The sequence below is a fragment of the Watersipora subatra genome, chromosome 11 (assembly GCF_963576615.1).
Source record: "Watersipora subatra chromosome 11, tzWatSuba1.1, whole genome shotgun sequence".
Lineage (NCBI taxonomy): Eukaryota > Metazoa > Bryozoa > Gymnolaemata > Cheilostomatida > Watersiporidae > Watersipora > Watersipora subatra.
The window spans coordinates 9782471-9798817 of record NC_088718.1 but is presented as its reverse complement, the minus strand read 5'-3'; the positions used below and the strand labels follow the sequence as shown (position 1 = coordinate 9798817).

The 16347-nt window shown below is 34.9% G+C and overlaps 1 protein-coding gene across 1 annotated transcript; it reads left to right on the top strand.

The window, feature by feature from the left end:
- Positions 1-4986: 4986 nt before the first annotated feature.
- On the top strand, positions 4987-15882 carry LOC137407803 (uncharacterized). Its single transcript, XM_068094184.1, has 4 exons — positions 4987-5301; positions 9476-9521; positions 13932-14196; positions 15759-15882. The coding sequence occupies exons 1-4, from the start codon at positions 4987-4989 to the stop codon at positions 15880-15882; spliced, it is 750 nt and encodes a 249-aa protein (XP_067950285.1).
- The last annotated feature ends 465 nt before the right edge of the window (positions 15883-16347 follow it).

Below are 16347 nucleotides of genomic sequence, written 5' to 3'. Positions count from 1 at the left end.
ATTTCAATTATTCTATAACAAAGCTGATAGGATACTAAATTTAAATGCATATTTGTATTGCAGTACACATTTTGGAAAAACTATTGGGTAAGTTTGGTTACTATCGATGGGATAATTTTGCACGAGATGATTTTTTTCTACAAAATCTTTACATGTAAGTCATTGACATGCTTTACTAAATTAAATTGAGTGTAACCAAAACCTGGAAACATTTACGCTTTGATTTCGAGGCGGATTATTTTAAATGAACTATTCGACAACAAAATCTTCATGGCCGTTCACACATGGCTTGCTTTTGGATGCTTTAGATTTAAACACGCCTAACTTGAGAGGTCAAATGACAGCAAATCAAAATACTACTTATCCTGTACTGGAATACACAATAAGCACTTGTTTATTTTTTTGCATATCTATTAACCTGGAGCCACCTCTACACCATAGGACCTGAAGTACTCTACACGTTACCTTATGCGATATGCTTGTTTAAGTTTATGAACTTTCTGTAACTTCAACCTTTAATTCGCCATCACGAATCCTCCGCAATACTTTCTTAATTCACAATACTTACCTAATACGTAACACTTACCATTTACCATACATTACTAACTTTCAAAACCATCTTGTTTGACTTACTCAATAATTTCAGATTTCTGTTTTCCTTTTTTGGCATGTAAGGAAAAACATCATTTTGTGGGTGACTACGAGGGGTTATAAAAAGTTATGCAGACATTTGACTGACACAGTAATTCTTTTGTAATGATTAACGAGCAAATTCTTAGCGTAGACTAAGAGCTATGTTTTTATGGAATGCTTAATAAAAGATGGAGATATTTCAAGCTTGAATGCACTGGGTATAAACATGTATATTCAAAGGATGTCGCTGGTCCAAAACCAGTCCACATTAGATTAATATCAACCATTGGAGCGTAGTACCATCATAAAAAACTCATTCAACATATTCAGTGCAGTAGCCACTGATATTTTAGAGGTTAGAACAGTTAACAAGTAATTAGAGAGTGAAAAGTGTCAAATGTCAATGCAAAAGCCTGGAGCTTGTTAAGTGGCTAGTTGCTAGTTGCTAGTTATTTTTACAGCAAAAACTTCCTGAAGGCTTTTGGAATCAATTATATTACAAGCATTGCTATGAATACAGGCATGTTGTCTGCCTGTCAAACGCTACTTTGGAAAGTTGGGAAAAAAATTGCATCATACTAAAATCCAACTTCCGTCTTTTGGCTTGGTCGCCGACAGGGCCGTATCCTCCTATACTGCAGCTACTGCCATGGCAGTACCATTTTTTGAGGCTCAAAATTCTGGAATTCACGTCATTTTTGCCTGATTTTAACACTTTGGCTGGGAAAATGACCAGAATGTCGTTTAACAGTTGCGTGGGAAAACGGCATTTATGTCGCTTTCGGTAGACATTTATAAAGCTGCCATCTCGTAACGTTAAACAAAGGATCTGAATGCGAGTAAGTTTTAAATATCATCAATAAGATATTAGTCAATAAATTAAGATATGAAACGATTATCCAAAAGGTGTTGCTTGGTGCTAAAAAAATCGCGCCTCCTTGGAAAAGAATAAAAGCTGGAAACACCAGTCAACATCGGCTCGACTTTCAAAACAGTAAATTAAAATATTATTTGATCCTTTGATTGTAAGTGATTTTTGGTGTGATTGGATTAACAGTAATTCAGATGATAGAAGTGATGTAAACATTTTAGACTTTTATTATACTTGGAATATACAAAGAAAAACAATCGTTACGGTAGCTCGCACGGCAACGTTATAGCATTGGACTCTACCGAAAGGAATGCTTCCAAGCATGTCATACAGAGACAATTGTACATGGTTGTATTTTTTGTAGTAGTAGATATGTAAATGAATGCTTTATGTACAAAATATTTTGTTCATAGAAATAAATTTAAGTTTGAGCTATGCATGTAACGTGCATAGCACAAACTTAAATCTACCAGGCCTACTACTTGCTCAGTATTATAGACTATAGTATAAGTGCATTACTTTTAACATGATGCTCTATTAATTTTATTTTTTAACTCTACAATATTATTTAATTAAATTATTTCATAGGAGACTACCCGTCTCCTACACTATTCAGCATTGTACCCGGTGATAATTCTACCTCATGCTAGCTGTGGCCAACCCCTTCAGCAGCTCTCATTCACATTATATTTTTAATAAGCGTTGTTAAAGTCAATCTCAATAAACAGTTTTATAGTTAGAAAATGGGATTATAATGTCAAATTTGCTGTTAGAACATGTGCCCCATCAGGAGCCAAGTGTGCTAGATTTGCACCAATTTGACTAGTTATACTGAAAATTTTTCTGGAGGAAAACCCTCGGACCCCCTCCCCCACCGAGAGGGCGTTCGGTACCCCTCTTGGACTCTTCTTGCAGTACCACTTTCAAACAGGTGGATACTGCCCTGGTCGCCAAACACTTTGATACTTGCACCCTCCAAACACCCTAAAGCCTTTTAAAATAATTGTACATATACTTGTTCTCTATGCTTTATGAGTCCATCTGACAATGTCTCACGACATGCCAGGCTCTCAGGGAAGTAGCTGCTACAAATTGGAAATGATCAACAAAAAATACGATGCCTATTAAAGTTCATTGTTTAAAACAAAGGTCCTGTATACATTGTTGAAAAGCTGTCCTTTTTATACACAGCTCTGCAAGGCAAAGCCAGTACTGATTAATTTATTGTTTATTGTGACAAGTTGATGTACTTAATCTGCCCATAATAGAAAGTTTATTTATTTTGTTAAACGAAATTAGATGGCTTACAAATAGAAGAGTTCTTGCTTGAAGCTCATGGTACAAATGGTTTGTAAGATATTATAATATCTTAAAGGAAACAGCTGCTGAATCTGATCTAAATATGTCAGCCTTATATGACAACCATCGTCTCATTCTAATAACATCACTGTAACATTTTAAAAATGACTCTCATTTACACAAGCTATGTAATGTTTACTGTTTGATTTATATCAACAGTCATTGCTGACATTAATTAATATGAACAATGTCTAAAGCCAACAATTTCATTTTGTCTCTGCTTTCAAAGTTTATTCTTGATACATTTCATCCAACGTCTTTATATATTTCCCTGTGAACTTTTATTGTGTCATCGGTGTCTAAAACATAAAATATATATTTTGGCTAATGTTATGCGTCATAAACACCGAGTGGCGTTGGTCCTTTGACGTCAATCATGCTGCTACAGTTTTTGCATAAAAGAAATTTTTTTAGCTATAGATCAAGAGTTCTTTACATGTGATTGCTATATGCACAGTGTATTTGACTCAAATACAATATCTTGCTTAACGCTTAGAGTGAAAGTATTGTTTTACGCCAAATTCATTATGTGTGAGGTCATCACACTCTCACAGGTTTGGTGTTTTAGTAAATCATTTGAAATTGTTAAAATCTCACATTTAGATGGTATAATTTGTAGGCGTATTTATTTGAAGCTCTCTGAATTTTATTAGCTCAATAAAACACGATACTTTTTTGTGTTTTCTTTAACTTCAATTTTCGATTTTTTTCGTAAGGTTCAATTGTTATATCATGGTCGAGGCCAATTCTTTTCACAGGGACAGTTGTATTATCTTTGTAGGAAGAGATGCGACATTCCTTTTTCATTTGGTCAGACAAAGACAGTACAATATCTCATTTTTACATTTGTACCAGTATCGAGAGGTACCAGTATCATCGCATTTAAAGTTTTGATAGACAGCTTCTGGTGGATCTGTAACCTTTTATTTACTCTAGTAATATTTTATTTTATTTACACATACTTCTATACAAGAACTGTTTTTATTAATTCAACATATTCAAGATTTTTTATTTTTTCCTTTTTGTATTTATTATAGCAAGTCATAGCTCATGTCAAATCATGTAATCCTAGCTAAACAAACTCAATTTAGCTCTTAATTATATGGCTGTCGGTCGGAAATGGACAATGACTTGCATCTTAGAAGCATCTTAGCGATGCATGCCTGAGTCGATCAACCTTTTTGCATGCCTGGGTCAGCAAAAAGGTGACCCAAAAAGGTGACTGTCTACCACTTTCGGAACTGTCAAATTAATCGGATTGGATGCTTTTGCAAAATGCCCAGTCTGACAGAGCCAGGTAGCTATTTACTTGCCCAATGTGCGAAGGACAGAGGTGGATCTTCAACGGGCCCACATGGTCAGTGTGATCCAAGTTATGGTCTAGATCTATCTAAAAGACCCAGTAATTTAGGGTTGAAACATTGCTGAGAGTATTTTGTCTGATGGGCATTAAGCAGGACTCAAACTACCAACCCTATGGTTGAAATCAAAGATGCTACCACTAGGCCACCCTGACACCCTGATTTAGCTATTACTTGTTAATTATTTTGCATTTACATTGAAACCCCTTTATAGATGTTATATTTTATTTTAATTTATTTGACCTACACAAAACATTTTTTCATGATATAAAGTTTGAAAGTTACAGTTGTTTGGACAAAGTTTAAAAGCCTTTACAGCTGTTTTTATTTGTTCCCTTAATTTATTTCAATTACACAAAACACCTTTCTAATGATACATAGTTTGAAAGTTAGAATGGCGAATGCTGTTATATGTTGAATACAAATAAATTTTCTGTCTAAAGACTTTTTTATTACCGGGCAACGTCGGGTAGTACAGCTAGTACAAATATATATACTAACTTGTCTTAAATCAACCTCAACTGAGTTAAAAAAAACTTCAAAACTCTTACTTGCCTGATCTCATCATACGCTCAAGTCAATCATGCTTGACAAAAGCAAACATCCACTCATGCTGGTCTGAAAACATTCTATTGGGGTATCACTTCATATTAGCATCAGCCTGAAGACTGCTTGAATATTGATAAAACTGCTTCATCTCAATTAAGGACAGGACATTTGTAGAGTTTTGCGTTCACAGTCTTAAATCTTTAATCACAACAAATGGTCTGCCTAACAATATTTCTGGCATTGGCTGTGTTACCTCTTGCTATCCCGCAAGATGTAATACTGGACTACTTCAGCTTGTGGAATGAAGTGCCTACGGAAATATATCTCGGTCTATTAACAGAATCAGCGGAAGTTGTGAAAACACATTTAATAAATGGAACTTGCTTCCAGTATAATGTAAAGAGCTTTGATAGATGTAAGTACTACAGTGACTGCTGTGCCATGACACCATCTCGACCTCTAGAGCAACTGGCTCCAAAGACTTTCTCTTGCCATGATGGATATTATATAGCAGACAGATGTCCTCCAGTTTGTTTGTTTGTTTGTTTGTTTGTTTATTTTCATCTATAATATAACCACAAAAAATAACATGAAGAGTGTTTCTAACAGTATAAAAAGACAAGAGAAATAGAACAAAATGTCACTCCAGGGAAGGTGATGATGAGGTCCCTGTGCGCAATAGCAAGGCTAATCAAGGCGCGGAACCTGAAAGTAGAGTCAGCAGAAGTATGTCTAGTTGGTTTAGTCGTCTGGTTGTCTGAGGTAGCGCTTCAGTTCATTTTTGAAAGAATTAGCATTTACAATTTTACGCAGTGTAACCGGTAGTCGATTCCATAGCAATGACTCCTGATAATCCAAACAACATTGACCAGCTTTTGTTTTAAACAATGGTATTTTTAGGTTTATGTGTGTTTGACGAGTAGTTAAATGTGTTATCGTCCTGTTATTGTTTGTTTTGTAAAATGTGTTGTGTGCTTTTATTAGTACTTTGTATTTGTATAACTTTTTAATAGTTAAAATTCTATTTAAGTTGAATAGCGGATTAGCTGAAAAGTCATAAGCTTTCTTGTTAATTATTCTGAGTAAACGGTTTTGAAAAACTTTAATTTTGTTTAAGTAGCAGTCTGGAGCATTTCCCCATGCCTCAACACAATACGAGAGTTTGGAATTGATGAAGGAATTGTACAGAATTAGCAAAACATCCTTAGAGAGGTACTGAGACAATCGAAAAAACAACCCAGCATAAGGTCTAAAGTCTTTTAACAGTTTGGATATATGATTGCTCCAATTCAGCTGAGGGTCAATAAGTACTCCCAAAAATTTTATATTGTCAGATTTATTTATTGCATGACCATTAATTAGTAGGGATTGTTCATCAAAGTGGTACGAGTTCTGTGGGTTTTTTAATAAAATGTATCAAGTTTTGTTGAAATTAATTGTTAGTTTATTTTGGTTGCACCAACTCTGAAGGATTTTTAGGTCTTCATTTATTGAATGCATTTGCTTGTGAAGGTCTTTGGATTCAAAAAAAAGATTAGTATCATCTGCATACAATATTGGTGAAAGTACTTTTAATTGACATGCCAAGTCATTAATATATATTAGGAACAAGGTTGAACCCAATACAGATACTTGAGGAACACCACATTTTATAGTTTGTGGTGCTGAAAGGGTAGTATTTATTTTTGTTCTTTGACTCCGATCTTTTAAGTAGTTTTCTATCCATTTAATGGCTGTTGATTTGAAACCAATAGACTTCAATTTTAATAACAATATATCATGGTCAATGGTATCAAATGCTTTGCTGAAATCTATAAATATACCAAGAACACAATTTCCCTTGTTAAAAGCTTGGAATGTTTTGTTTGTAAAGGAAATAATTGCATCTCTTGTTCCAATACCTTTTCTAAAACCAAATTGATTAGAGTCTAGAATGTTATTGCGTTCAAGATAATCCATGATTTGGAAATTTATAAGTTTTTCTGTGATTTTGCTAAATATCGGAAGAACTGAGATAGGCCTATAATTTTCACATTTATTTATGTTTCCTTTTTTATACAGAGGGTTAATTCTTGCAATTTTCATACCATCTGGAATAATTTGTGTAGTTATGCTTTTGTTTATGATGCGGGAGAGTATACAGCCTAAAGAATTAGCATTGCGTTTAATAACTTTGCTTGTAATACCATCTAAGCCAGCAGCTTTCTTTTCGCTTAAAGAATTTATTGTGTCTATAATCTTTTGGCTGGTAACTGGATGTAATTCAAAGCTTGGATTGTAATTGGGTAGTCTGTAGCTCAAAATTTCAGTTGGAAGCTTTTTTGCTAGTGAGGGTCCAACGTTAGTGAAATATGTATTTAGTTCATTAGCTATTTCTATATCTGAACATATTAAATTGGAAGCGTTGGAAATAGCTTCAAGTTGGGTTGGCACTCTGCAAATTTTTGATGTTGATTTGTTCAATATTTGTGTGTTAATTACTTTCCAAGTTTCTGAAGCATTGGAGCAATTGTTAAAACTGTCTTTGAAATAAGAAAATTTTGCATTCTTTAATTTGGTTGACAGTTGATTCTTGAATTTGTTGTATTTAAGTTTTAATTTCGTATTAAGAGGAGACTTAGATAACTGGCGGTAAATATTGTATTTCTTTTTAATTTTATTCAGCAAATCATTGGTCAGCCAAGGTTTGGTATATTTGAATCTCTTGTTCCCGAAGGACCCAGACCTCTCAAGAGTGCATTTTGCTATCAGATTTTGAAGCGTTTTAATAAAAAGGGTGTAATTTGTGTTGAGACATTCAGAAATAAAAATATTATCCCAATTTGTATTCGTTATATATTGTGCTAATCTATTGTAATGAATATATTGTTTATTTGTGGTTGAAAGGTTACTGATTTGATCGTTAAAATTAGAGTTTGTTGTACTTATGTAAAAAGTAGGTAGATGGTCACTTAAATCACATTTAATAGTTCCTGAAAATATGTTGTTTTCCATTGTGTTTGTTAAAATATGATCTAAACAGGAATGCTTTTGCTTTGATAGTCTTGCTGGAATTGTAATAGTGTTTTCAAAATTATATAAGGAAATTATGTTTTTATAGTTTTCACTTGCTTTTTTATCTAGATAATCAATATTGATATCACCTAAAATGAGGTACTTAGACTCTGAGGTAGTTGCAAGAAACTGGTCAATGTCATTTAGAAATAAATCAAGGTCGGAACTAGGCCTGCGATAAATTATAATTACCGTAAGGGAATGAACTGAAGCGCCACCAACTAGTCTAAAAGCGTGTACATCTGCCCCTCTCATTGTGATATCCACCGTCTCAACGGCCATGCCACACTGCACATAAGCCCCAGCACCACCGCCCCTGGAGTGTCGCTGTGTACCTGAGAAAAAGTAATTCTGCAATGTAAAATTTGAAGCTTCATTCTCGTAGAACCAAGTTTCAGTAACACATATCACATCAAAACTAGTGTTAATTGTTGAAAGAAAATATTCAAAGTCGGTAAATTTATTCTTTAAACTCTGACAATTAAAGTTCAAGACATGAAAACTATTAGTGGGTAACCGAAGCTGGTTGAAAGAAAATACAGATTGTGGTACACAGTCTACACAAAACTCTGCCATAAATACATATAAGCACCAGTAATAAAGACAAATCATGATTACTGCGAAGCTTCCAAATCATCCAAGTCACTTTGGGTTCTTATCTGAACAGCATCTGATTCAGGAGTTTTACGTAGGTAAATTCTTTGATTGAAAGTCCAAATAAACCGGAAGTTTTTGTTTGTTTTAAATTTTCGAGCTTTCCAGAATAGTTCGTTTTGTTCTCTACTTAAAACTTCGTTGATGTAGATTCTGTTTTTCTCTTGAAACCCTAAGAGTGAAGTATCAATAATATTTCTTCTGTATAATTGAAAAAAATTGTCTCGTTTAGTTGTCTGGATGAATTTAACAAGAATTCTGGGAGTCTGTCTAATCCTATAAATATTGTCAATATCTCGTGTAGGGTTGATGTCATCAAGTTTTGCTACCTTCAAAAGTTTTGAAAAACCTTCCATTAAGTTCTCGCCACTTTTAAATGGAATTCCGTTCAGCTCTATGGCTTTAGCTCTGTTGAGATGTTCATTAGCTTCAACACGCATTAGCAAATTATTATGTGTGGTTGATTGTTGCATTTTTGTTTTAGCTGATTCGAGTTCACTAACTTTAGATTTGACATCGTTGATCTCTTCTTGAAAATTTTCTAGCGACAATTCATATTCAGCTTGCTTGTTCTCAATTAAGTCCAAACGTTTGTGTATTTTGGCAACATCCGATATCAGCTGAGTTAGTTTTAGATCAATAGAAGCAAGAGTGATTTGGTCTCCAGAGTGTGAAGCAGATTCTCCATGTTTTGGTCCCATATTAATCAGAAATGTAATGGAAGACTTACCAATTTCAGGGGGGTTTCACAGTTAACACCAATTACGCCCCCTTATTGCAGTCCTGTGCTTGAATTCTTTCTCTTGTGTTCTGTAGTTAGTAAATACTGTATTCTGTAAACGCCTTGATAGGGTATATATCAGCGGTCGAGTATGTGTATTGTGTGTTGCGTATATAGAAATATAAGCTCTTTGCTGGTAAATGCTTAATCCTCAGGAGCTCTCAGAAACGCTTGTGCACAGCTCAACTGCTAACTGCTAACTGAGTTACAGAGAATAAGGAGCTGAGAGATCTTTGTGAAGGAGATGCAGAGGAGTCTGGTGAGTAGAGAATAATACAAAGCTTGAATGAGTTCATGTTAAATGTATTACACCCTATTTGCAAGTAGCATACAATATCAGAAACAAGAAAAGTACACTAAAAGTTGTTTAAACTTTGAATTAACTGACCCAGTTTATTTTTGAAGATGCTTGTTCTTTGGTAGCTTGTCCGTCATTAGTAAATAATCTTAAAAGTATAAGATAAAGGTTTTAAAATCTAATTCAAAAATGATTACTCATTCATAGCACTATTTACTCAGTATGAAAGTAGGAAATCAGAAATGATAAGAAAACTTCTTGATCCTTATTCAATTCATTCAGCATTTCAGTTAAAGGTCACACTGCTGACTGATATTAGAGTTCAAGCTCACACTGCTGACTGATATTATAGTTCAAGCTCACACTGCTGACTGATATTATAGTTCAAGGTCACACTGCTGACTGATATTAGAGTTCAAGCTCACACTACTGACTGATATTAGAGTTCAAGCTAACACTACTGACTGATATTAGAGTTCAAGCTCACACTACTGACTGGTATTAGAGTTCAAGCTAACACTACTGACTGATATTAGAGTTCAAGCTCACACTGCTGGCTGATATTATAGTTCAAGCTCACACTGCTGACTGATATTAGAGTTCAAGCTCACACTGCTGACTGATATTAGAGTTCAAGCTCACACTGCTGATTGATACTAGAGTTCAAGATCACACTGCTGACTGATACTAGAGTTCAAGCTCACACTGCTGATTGATACTAGAGTTCAAGCTCACACTGCTGACTGATATTAGAGTTCAAGCTCACACTGCTGACTGATATTAGAGTTCAAGCTCACACTGCTGATTGATATTAGAGTTCAAGCTCACACTGCTGACTGATATTAGAGTTCAAGCTCTTGAACTATAATATTGTAAGTATTTACTCACACTGCTGTCTGATATTAGAGTTCAAGCTAACACTACTGACTGATATTATAGTTCAAGCTCACACTGCTGACTGATATTAGAGTTCAAGCTAACACTACTGACTGATATTATAGTTCAAGGTCACACTGCTGACTGATATTGCAGTTCAAACTCACACTACTGATCAATATTAGAGTTCAGGCTCACACTATTGACTGATATTAGAGTTCAAGCTCACACTACTGACTGATATTAGAGTTCAGGCTCACACTACTGACTGATATTAGAGTTCAAGCTCACACTGCTGACTGATATTAGAGTTCAAGCTCACACTGCTGACTGATATTAGAGTTCAAGCTCACACTGCTGATTGATACTAGAGTTCAAGATCACACTGCTGACTGATACTAGAGTTCAAGCTCACACTGCTGATTGATACTAGAGTTCAAGCTCACACTGCTGACTGATATTAGAGTTCAAGCTCACACTGCTGACTGATATTAGAGTTCAAGCTCACACTGCTGATTGATATTAGAGTTCAAGCTCACACTGCTGACTGATATTAGAGTTCAAGCTCACACTGCTGACTGATATTAGAGTTCAAGCTCACACTGCTGACTGATATTAGAGTTCAAGCTCACACTGCTGACTGATATTAGAGTTCAAGCTCACACTGCTGTCTGATATTAGAGTTCAAGCTCACACTGCTGACTGATATTAGAGTTCAAGCTCACACTGCTGATTGATATTAGAGTTCAAGCTCACACTGCTGACTGATATTAGAGTTCAAGCTCACACTGCTGACTGATATTAGAGTTCAAGCTCACACTGCTGACTGATATTAGAGTTCAAGCTCACACCGCTGATTGATACTAGAGTTCAAGCTCACACTGCTGATTGATACTAGAGTTCAAGCTCACACTGCTGTCTGATATTAGAGTTCAAGCTCACACTGCTGACTGATATTAGAGTTCAAGCTCACACTGCTGACTGATATTAGAGTTCAAGCTCACACTGCTGATTGATATTAGAGTTCAAGCTCACACTGCTGACTGATATTAGAGTTCAAGCTCACACTGCTGACTGATATTAGAGTTCAAGCTCACACTGCTGTCTGATATTAGAGTTCAAGCTAACACTACTGACTGATATTATAGTTCAAGCTCACACTGCTGACTGATATTAGAGTTCAAGCTCACACTGCTGACTGATATTAGAGTTCAAGCTCACACTGCTGTCTGATATTAGAGTTCAAGCTAACACTACTGACTGATATTACAGTTCAAGCTCACACTACTGACTGATATTCGAGTTCAAGCTCACACTGCTGACTGATATTAGAGTTCAAGCTAACACTATTGACTGATATTGCAGTTCAAACTCACACTACTGATCAATATTAGAGTTCAGGCTCACACTAATGACTGATATTAGAGTTCAAGCTCACACTGCTGACTGATATGAGAGTTCAAGCTCACACTGTTGACTGATATAAGAGTTCAAGCTCACACTACTGACTGATATTATAGTTCAAGGTCACACTACTGACATTATAGCTCAAGGTCACACTACTGACTGACAATATAATTCAAGGTCTCACTACTGACTAGCATTATAGTTCAAGGTCACACTACTGACTGACGTTCTAGTTCAAGCTAGTTTAGAGCTTACTAATTAAAATATACTCACACTTTTTAAGGTGCTTTTAATTTCCCTACCTGTACTTTATGTGTGACAAAATACTGAGAAATGTCAGCTCTTTGTACCAGAAGGTAAAACGTGTGCTTATAATTGTATTGGAAGCTCTTCAAGTTTCCAATAAAACTCAGCAGATGGTAAGATATATGTTCTGATCTTTAACTAATCTTAACACATCGCGCTGGAAAACACATTAATATAATATTCATGTAAGTTGACATAATAATTAATTTTATACTAAAATCTAGAGATTGACAAAAGAGTACGTTTCTACTTACAAAAATACTGGTCCTTTTAGAGTTTGATTAAATTAAGAAAACTAACCAGCAGCTACTTACTTAGGCTTGATTATTTAAAACTGAACAATGTGGGTACGGTGTGCCTTTCTTCAGGCTTTAGCTTAGTGTTGCTTCGATACATAAATCCTATGAAATTTCTTGAGTCGCTGCACACAATGAAGTCCTCATCAAATGAGAATGCTTGCTAGCCTCCAACTCAATTGTGTTGATAGGTGATGAGAACTCCGCCAATTGTAGATATTCCTCGTGATAGATGTAGTGATGATTATAATAGTTTGTAATAGGTTTCGGTTAACAAACTAAACAAAGCCCATGTTTGGCCTAATGAAAAATTCTCCTAATAAAATAATAGTACTTTATGAGGTGAACATTTTGGTATTTGATATTAGTTTAGGTACTAACAACTTGTGTTTATTATGATGGATTTACAAAGATTACATTTGCTCTAGACATTCAGAGTACCTCCTAAACACATATTTTTTCATTTGGATCATTTTTGCTTGAATTCTTTTTTATAGCAATCACAATTGCTATGAAAGTACATAGCCTGCTTTCCTATGCTTGTATGCAAGCAAAGGAAGCGTTAAATGCATTTTCTGTAAAAAGGTTCATGGGAACTCATTTACTGGGTTTCCATATTTCAAATAGATTTGGACTTCATCTCTGCCAACGAGTTTGCTCCTTACAATTTCAATGATTTTGAGTTGCACTCAATCGATGTTTTCAAGACTCGTGATATACTCCTTAAGACAGAAAAAGTTGTTAAAGTAAGACTTACTTTTCGGTCTCGGTCACTTTTTAGTTTATGCTTTGTATACTTGTTTTACTAACTAGACCATAATGCTTGATCCCAATCTTTTTTTTCTTTTTATGGCTGCTTTTGGTATCCAAACAGGAAAAAAAGTTGCTACTTGATATAGAGTTACATTATTATTAGAAGGTCACATGAATGACAATTGATTTTAGTAGAAAAGCTTTTTTATGCTATAAGAGATGAGTCTAAAGAGATGTCAGCACCAGTGCATTTAATAATTTCCACAATTGGTAGGTTCAGTTCTTTAACAATTAAGGTAATAAAATGAAAAGAAAGGTAGCTACCTCATCATCATCGAATGAGCAACCCAAAATTGGCACTAGTAGTTAGAACATGCCTATGCAGTGGTGTGATGAAATGCGCTGAACTTTTTTTATTTGTACTGGGGAGAGCTAAACCAGACTTTATCGATTCAAATCTTTTCGCGGTGAGTGCTTCAGTGACATCAACTAGTAGTTCCATTGCGATTGCCTTTGCATTTATTTAGCAAAATGAAATGGCAACAAATTTGTTCAGAATTTTCTTATTTTATCATTTGGAGTGGAAGACACTCAGAATCAATTAAAAGCATGAAAACCCAATAATGAAGTGTTTATGCATTTCTCTGAATTGAACAATGTATGTTGACAATGCTATTGTAGCGAAGAGTATATGAAAAGCTGAATGCTTAGCAAACAAACTTCATTGTTTTAGATATCTCCATAAAAAGATGGCCGGTTTGTGGAAGAGTGAACCATCTGGTATATAAGAGCATATACTATGCCATTTGTAATGGTGTTGATACATATGATGATGTAGACTTACAAGCTCAGACCTGGTTTGGTAGACCAGAGGAGAAAAATACAACAATCTCTAGAGTAGAATGGTGGCCTGCCAAAGTCGAGTGTGCTAAGGATTCCATTGAGGAATACCTGGAAAACAGTCCTGACCATCAGAAGCTGGTTAATTTCATCATAAGGTATGCATACCACGTTAACAAAAATAAGGAAAACTTTCAGATGTTCTAACTAAAATAAGTTACTACATGGGTTCCTGTAGAAGTTAATGTTTCATAACTAAATAATTGTTGCTATGGATAGCATGCGGATGCTTCTAAGTTTATTTACAAAGAATGGCTAAGACTGTCCAACATAAAATTATTGAGTAAACCATAAAGGCTCTAATTTTTAAAGATGGTGATGGTTATAATGTGTTCAACTCACAGTAAACCTAATTATAGCTCAAATTCATGTTGTACCTACCATTTTTAAACATGCTCAGACAAAATTAGCCTAGATTGTCACATATGCTAAGCATGTTCAGACATGTTACAGGTAGATTGTTAAATATGCTAGTCATGTTCAAACAAATTAGGTTGTCACATATGTTAGGCAAGTTCAGACAAATCAGATTATCACATATGCAGGACATATTCAAACGAATTGGATTGTCCCATAAATACGCTAGGTCTTCTCAGATAAGTTGGATTGCCACACATGCAAGACATGTTTAGACAAGTTAGATTGTAACACATGCTAGGCATGTTTAGAAACCTAAGGTTTTCACATGTGCTAGTCATGCCTAGATAAGTTACTTATGCTAGGCATGCCCAAGACTAGTTAGACTGTCACATATGCTAGGTATGTTCAGAAAAGTCAGGTAAGCTAGGCATGCTTAGAAAAATTGAACTGTACCACTTTTTAGATTTTGACGCATCTTATGCAACATGAGTTTGAAACACAGTGCAATAATTTGGCTTTAGTTTTAGTAGACATGATTTGCAAATTTCAGGTGACAAAAGCGTTTTAGAGTTATCTGCTATTACCTTCATTTTTCTCATAACCATCTTTGTTTCTGACCTTTATATATTTGTTAAGTATGTTTTCAATAGTCTCTACTCTCTACCCTTGAGCTAAATATTGCTAAAAATCTTGTTACAATCTATATCTGTAGCGCTTGAGATTATTAACGAGCACCAAAGTATCTAACAAGTGGTTTCGAGATATATTTGAGACATGTAAGATCGTAATATTAGCAGGAACACTTTATTTCCGATTGCTTTTTACTCACAAAAGTTTTATTACTCAAGCGATTTCATGCAGAATTAATGCTATATAAGATAAGTTTAACAGCTCTAGAATCAATTAAAACAATTTAAGGTTGCATTGGATTTAATAACCTCTTTTTAGTTTTTTTGGTTTTTTAAATTTATGATGACAAATATTTTCAGGAATTCCCTATTTGCATGTTTTAAATGCATCGAGATATTTTTAGATCGAGATTCAAAGTGTGAAAGAACTATTTAAAATAATGGTGGTGAATTCCTGAATCATATTTGTAAAATGTCCCTGTTCAACACTTATTTGTGACCATCAGTTGCAACAATAGAAGCAGATGCAAACTTACCAACTAAAATATAAAAATCGCCAACAAAATTTTATCTCAAGATTGTGCCATTACTGCTAAAAACTATGTAAACAAAATTTAGGTCGCATTATCAATGGCTTGGTGGATTGATTGAATTTTAGTTCTGTCTTGTAGATATTGCAATGTTGTATTCCGGCCATCAACAACCCCAGACTTCTGTTGGGAGTCCGAAAGGTCTTGTCCAGACAATGCAAATTCTGAGCATGCAAACCTTTGTGAAACAGCACCTTCCAACTAAATAAACATCTCAACAACCGGAATAGTATATCGAAACCAGTTTTGTGCTTTGTGTAACGGAGTAAGTCTTGAGACATATAGTCAACCTGTTCTCCCCAACAACACAGAAGTTCAGTTTTTGTGGAGAGCCAAAAAACCTTCTAATCATTGGCAAAAAGAAGAGCGAGAAATTGTTGCGATACTCCGTCCAACATTATGGACTACCGATTCAAGCTTTGCTACTTTTCCCTTCACTAAGTTTATTAATTAAATGGAACTTTCATGCTCTTTGTTTGCACAAGTTGATCAGAACTTTTGTGTTGAGTACTTTACATTCTATTTTGAACTAACTAAAAGTACTTCAGATCCTATTTGGGACCTTGAGTCCGTGTCTTGCTACAGTCCTTTTCATAAAATCTGTGATCAGTTTTTGATTAGTGCTACTTCTGAATGCTCACTGCCAGGATGTGGAGAACATTATATACTA

Bases quoted from the DNA above. Each gene is read 5' to 3' on its own strand.
- LOC137407803 (XM_068094184.1), top strand. From the start codon at position 4,987: ATGGTCTGCCTAACAATATTTCTGGCATTGGCTGTGTTACCTCTTGCT. The intron at 5,302-9,475 runs GTTTGTTTGTTT...TGAGTTACAGAG, and splicing joins TAGCAGACAGATGTCCTCCA to AATAAGGAGCTGAGAGATCT. The intron at 14,197-15,758 runs GTATGCATACCA...TCTGTCTTGTAG, and splicing joins CTGGTTAATTTCATCATAAG to ATATTGCAATGTTGTATTCC.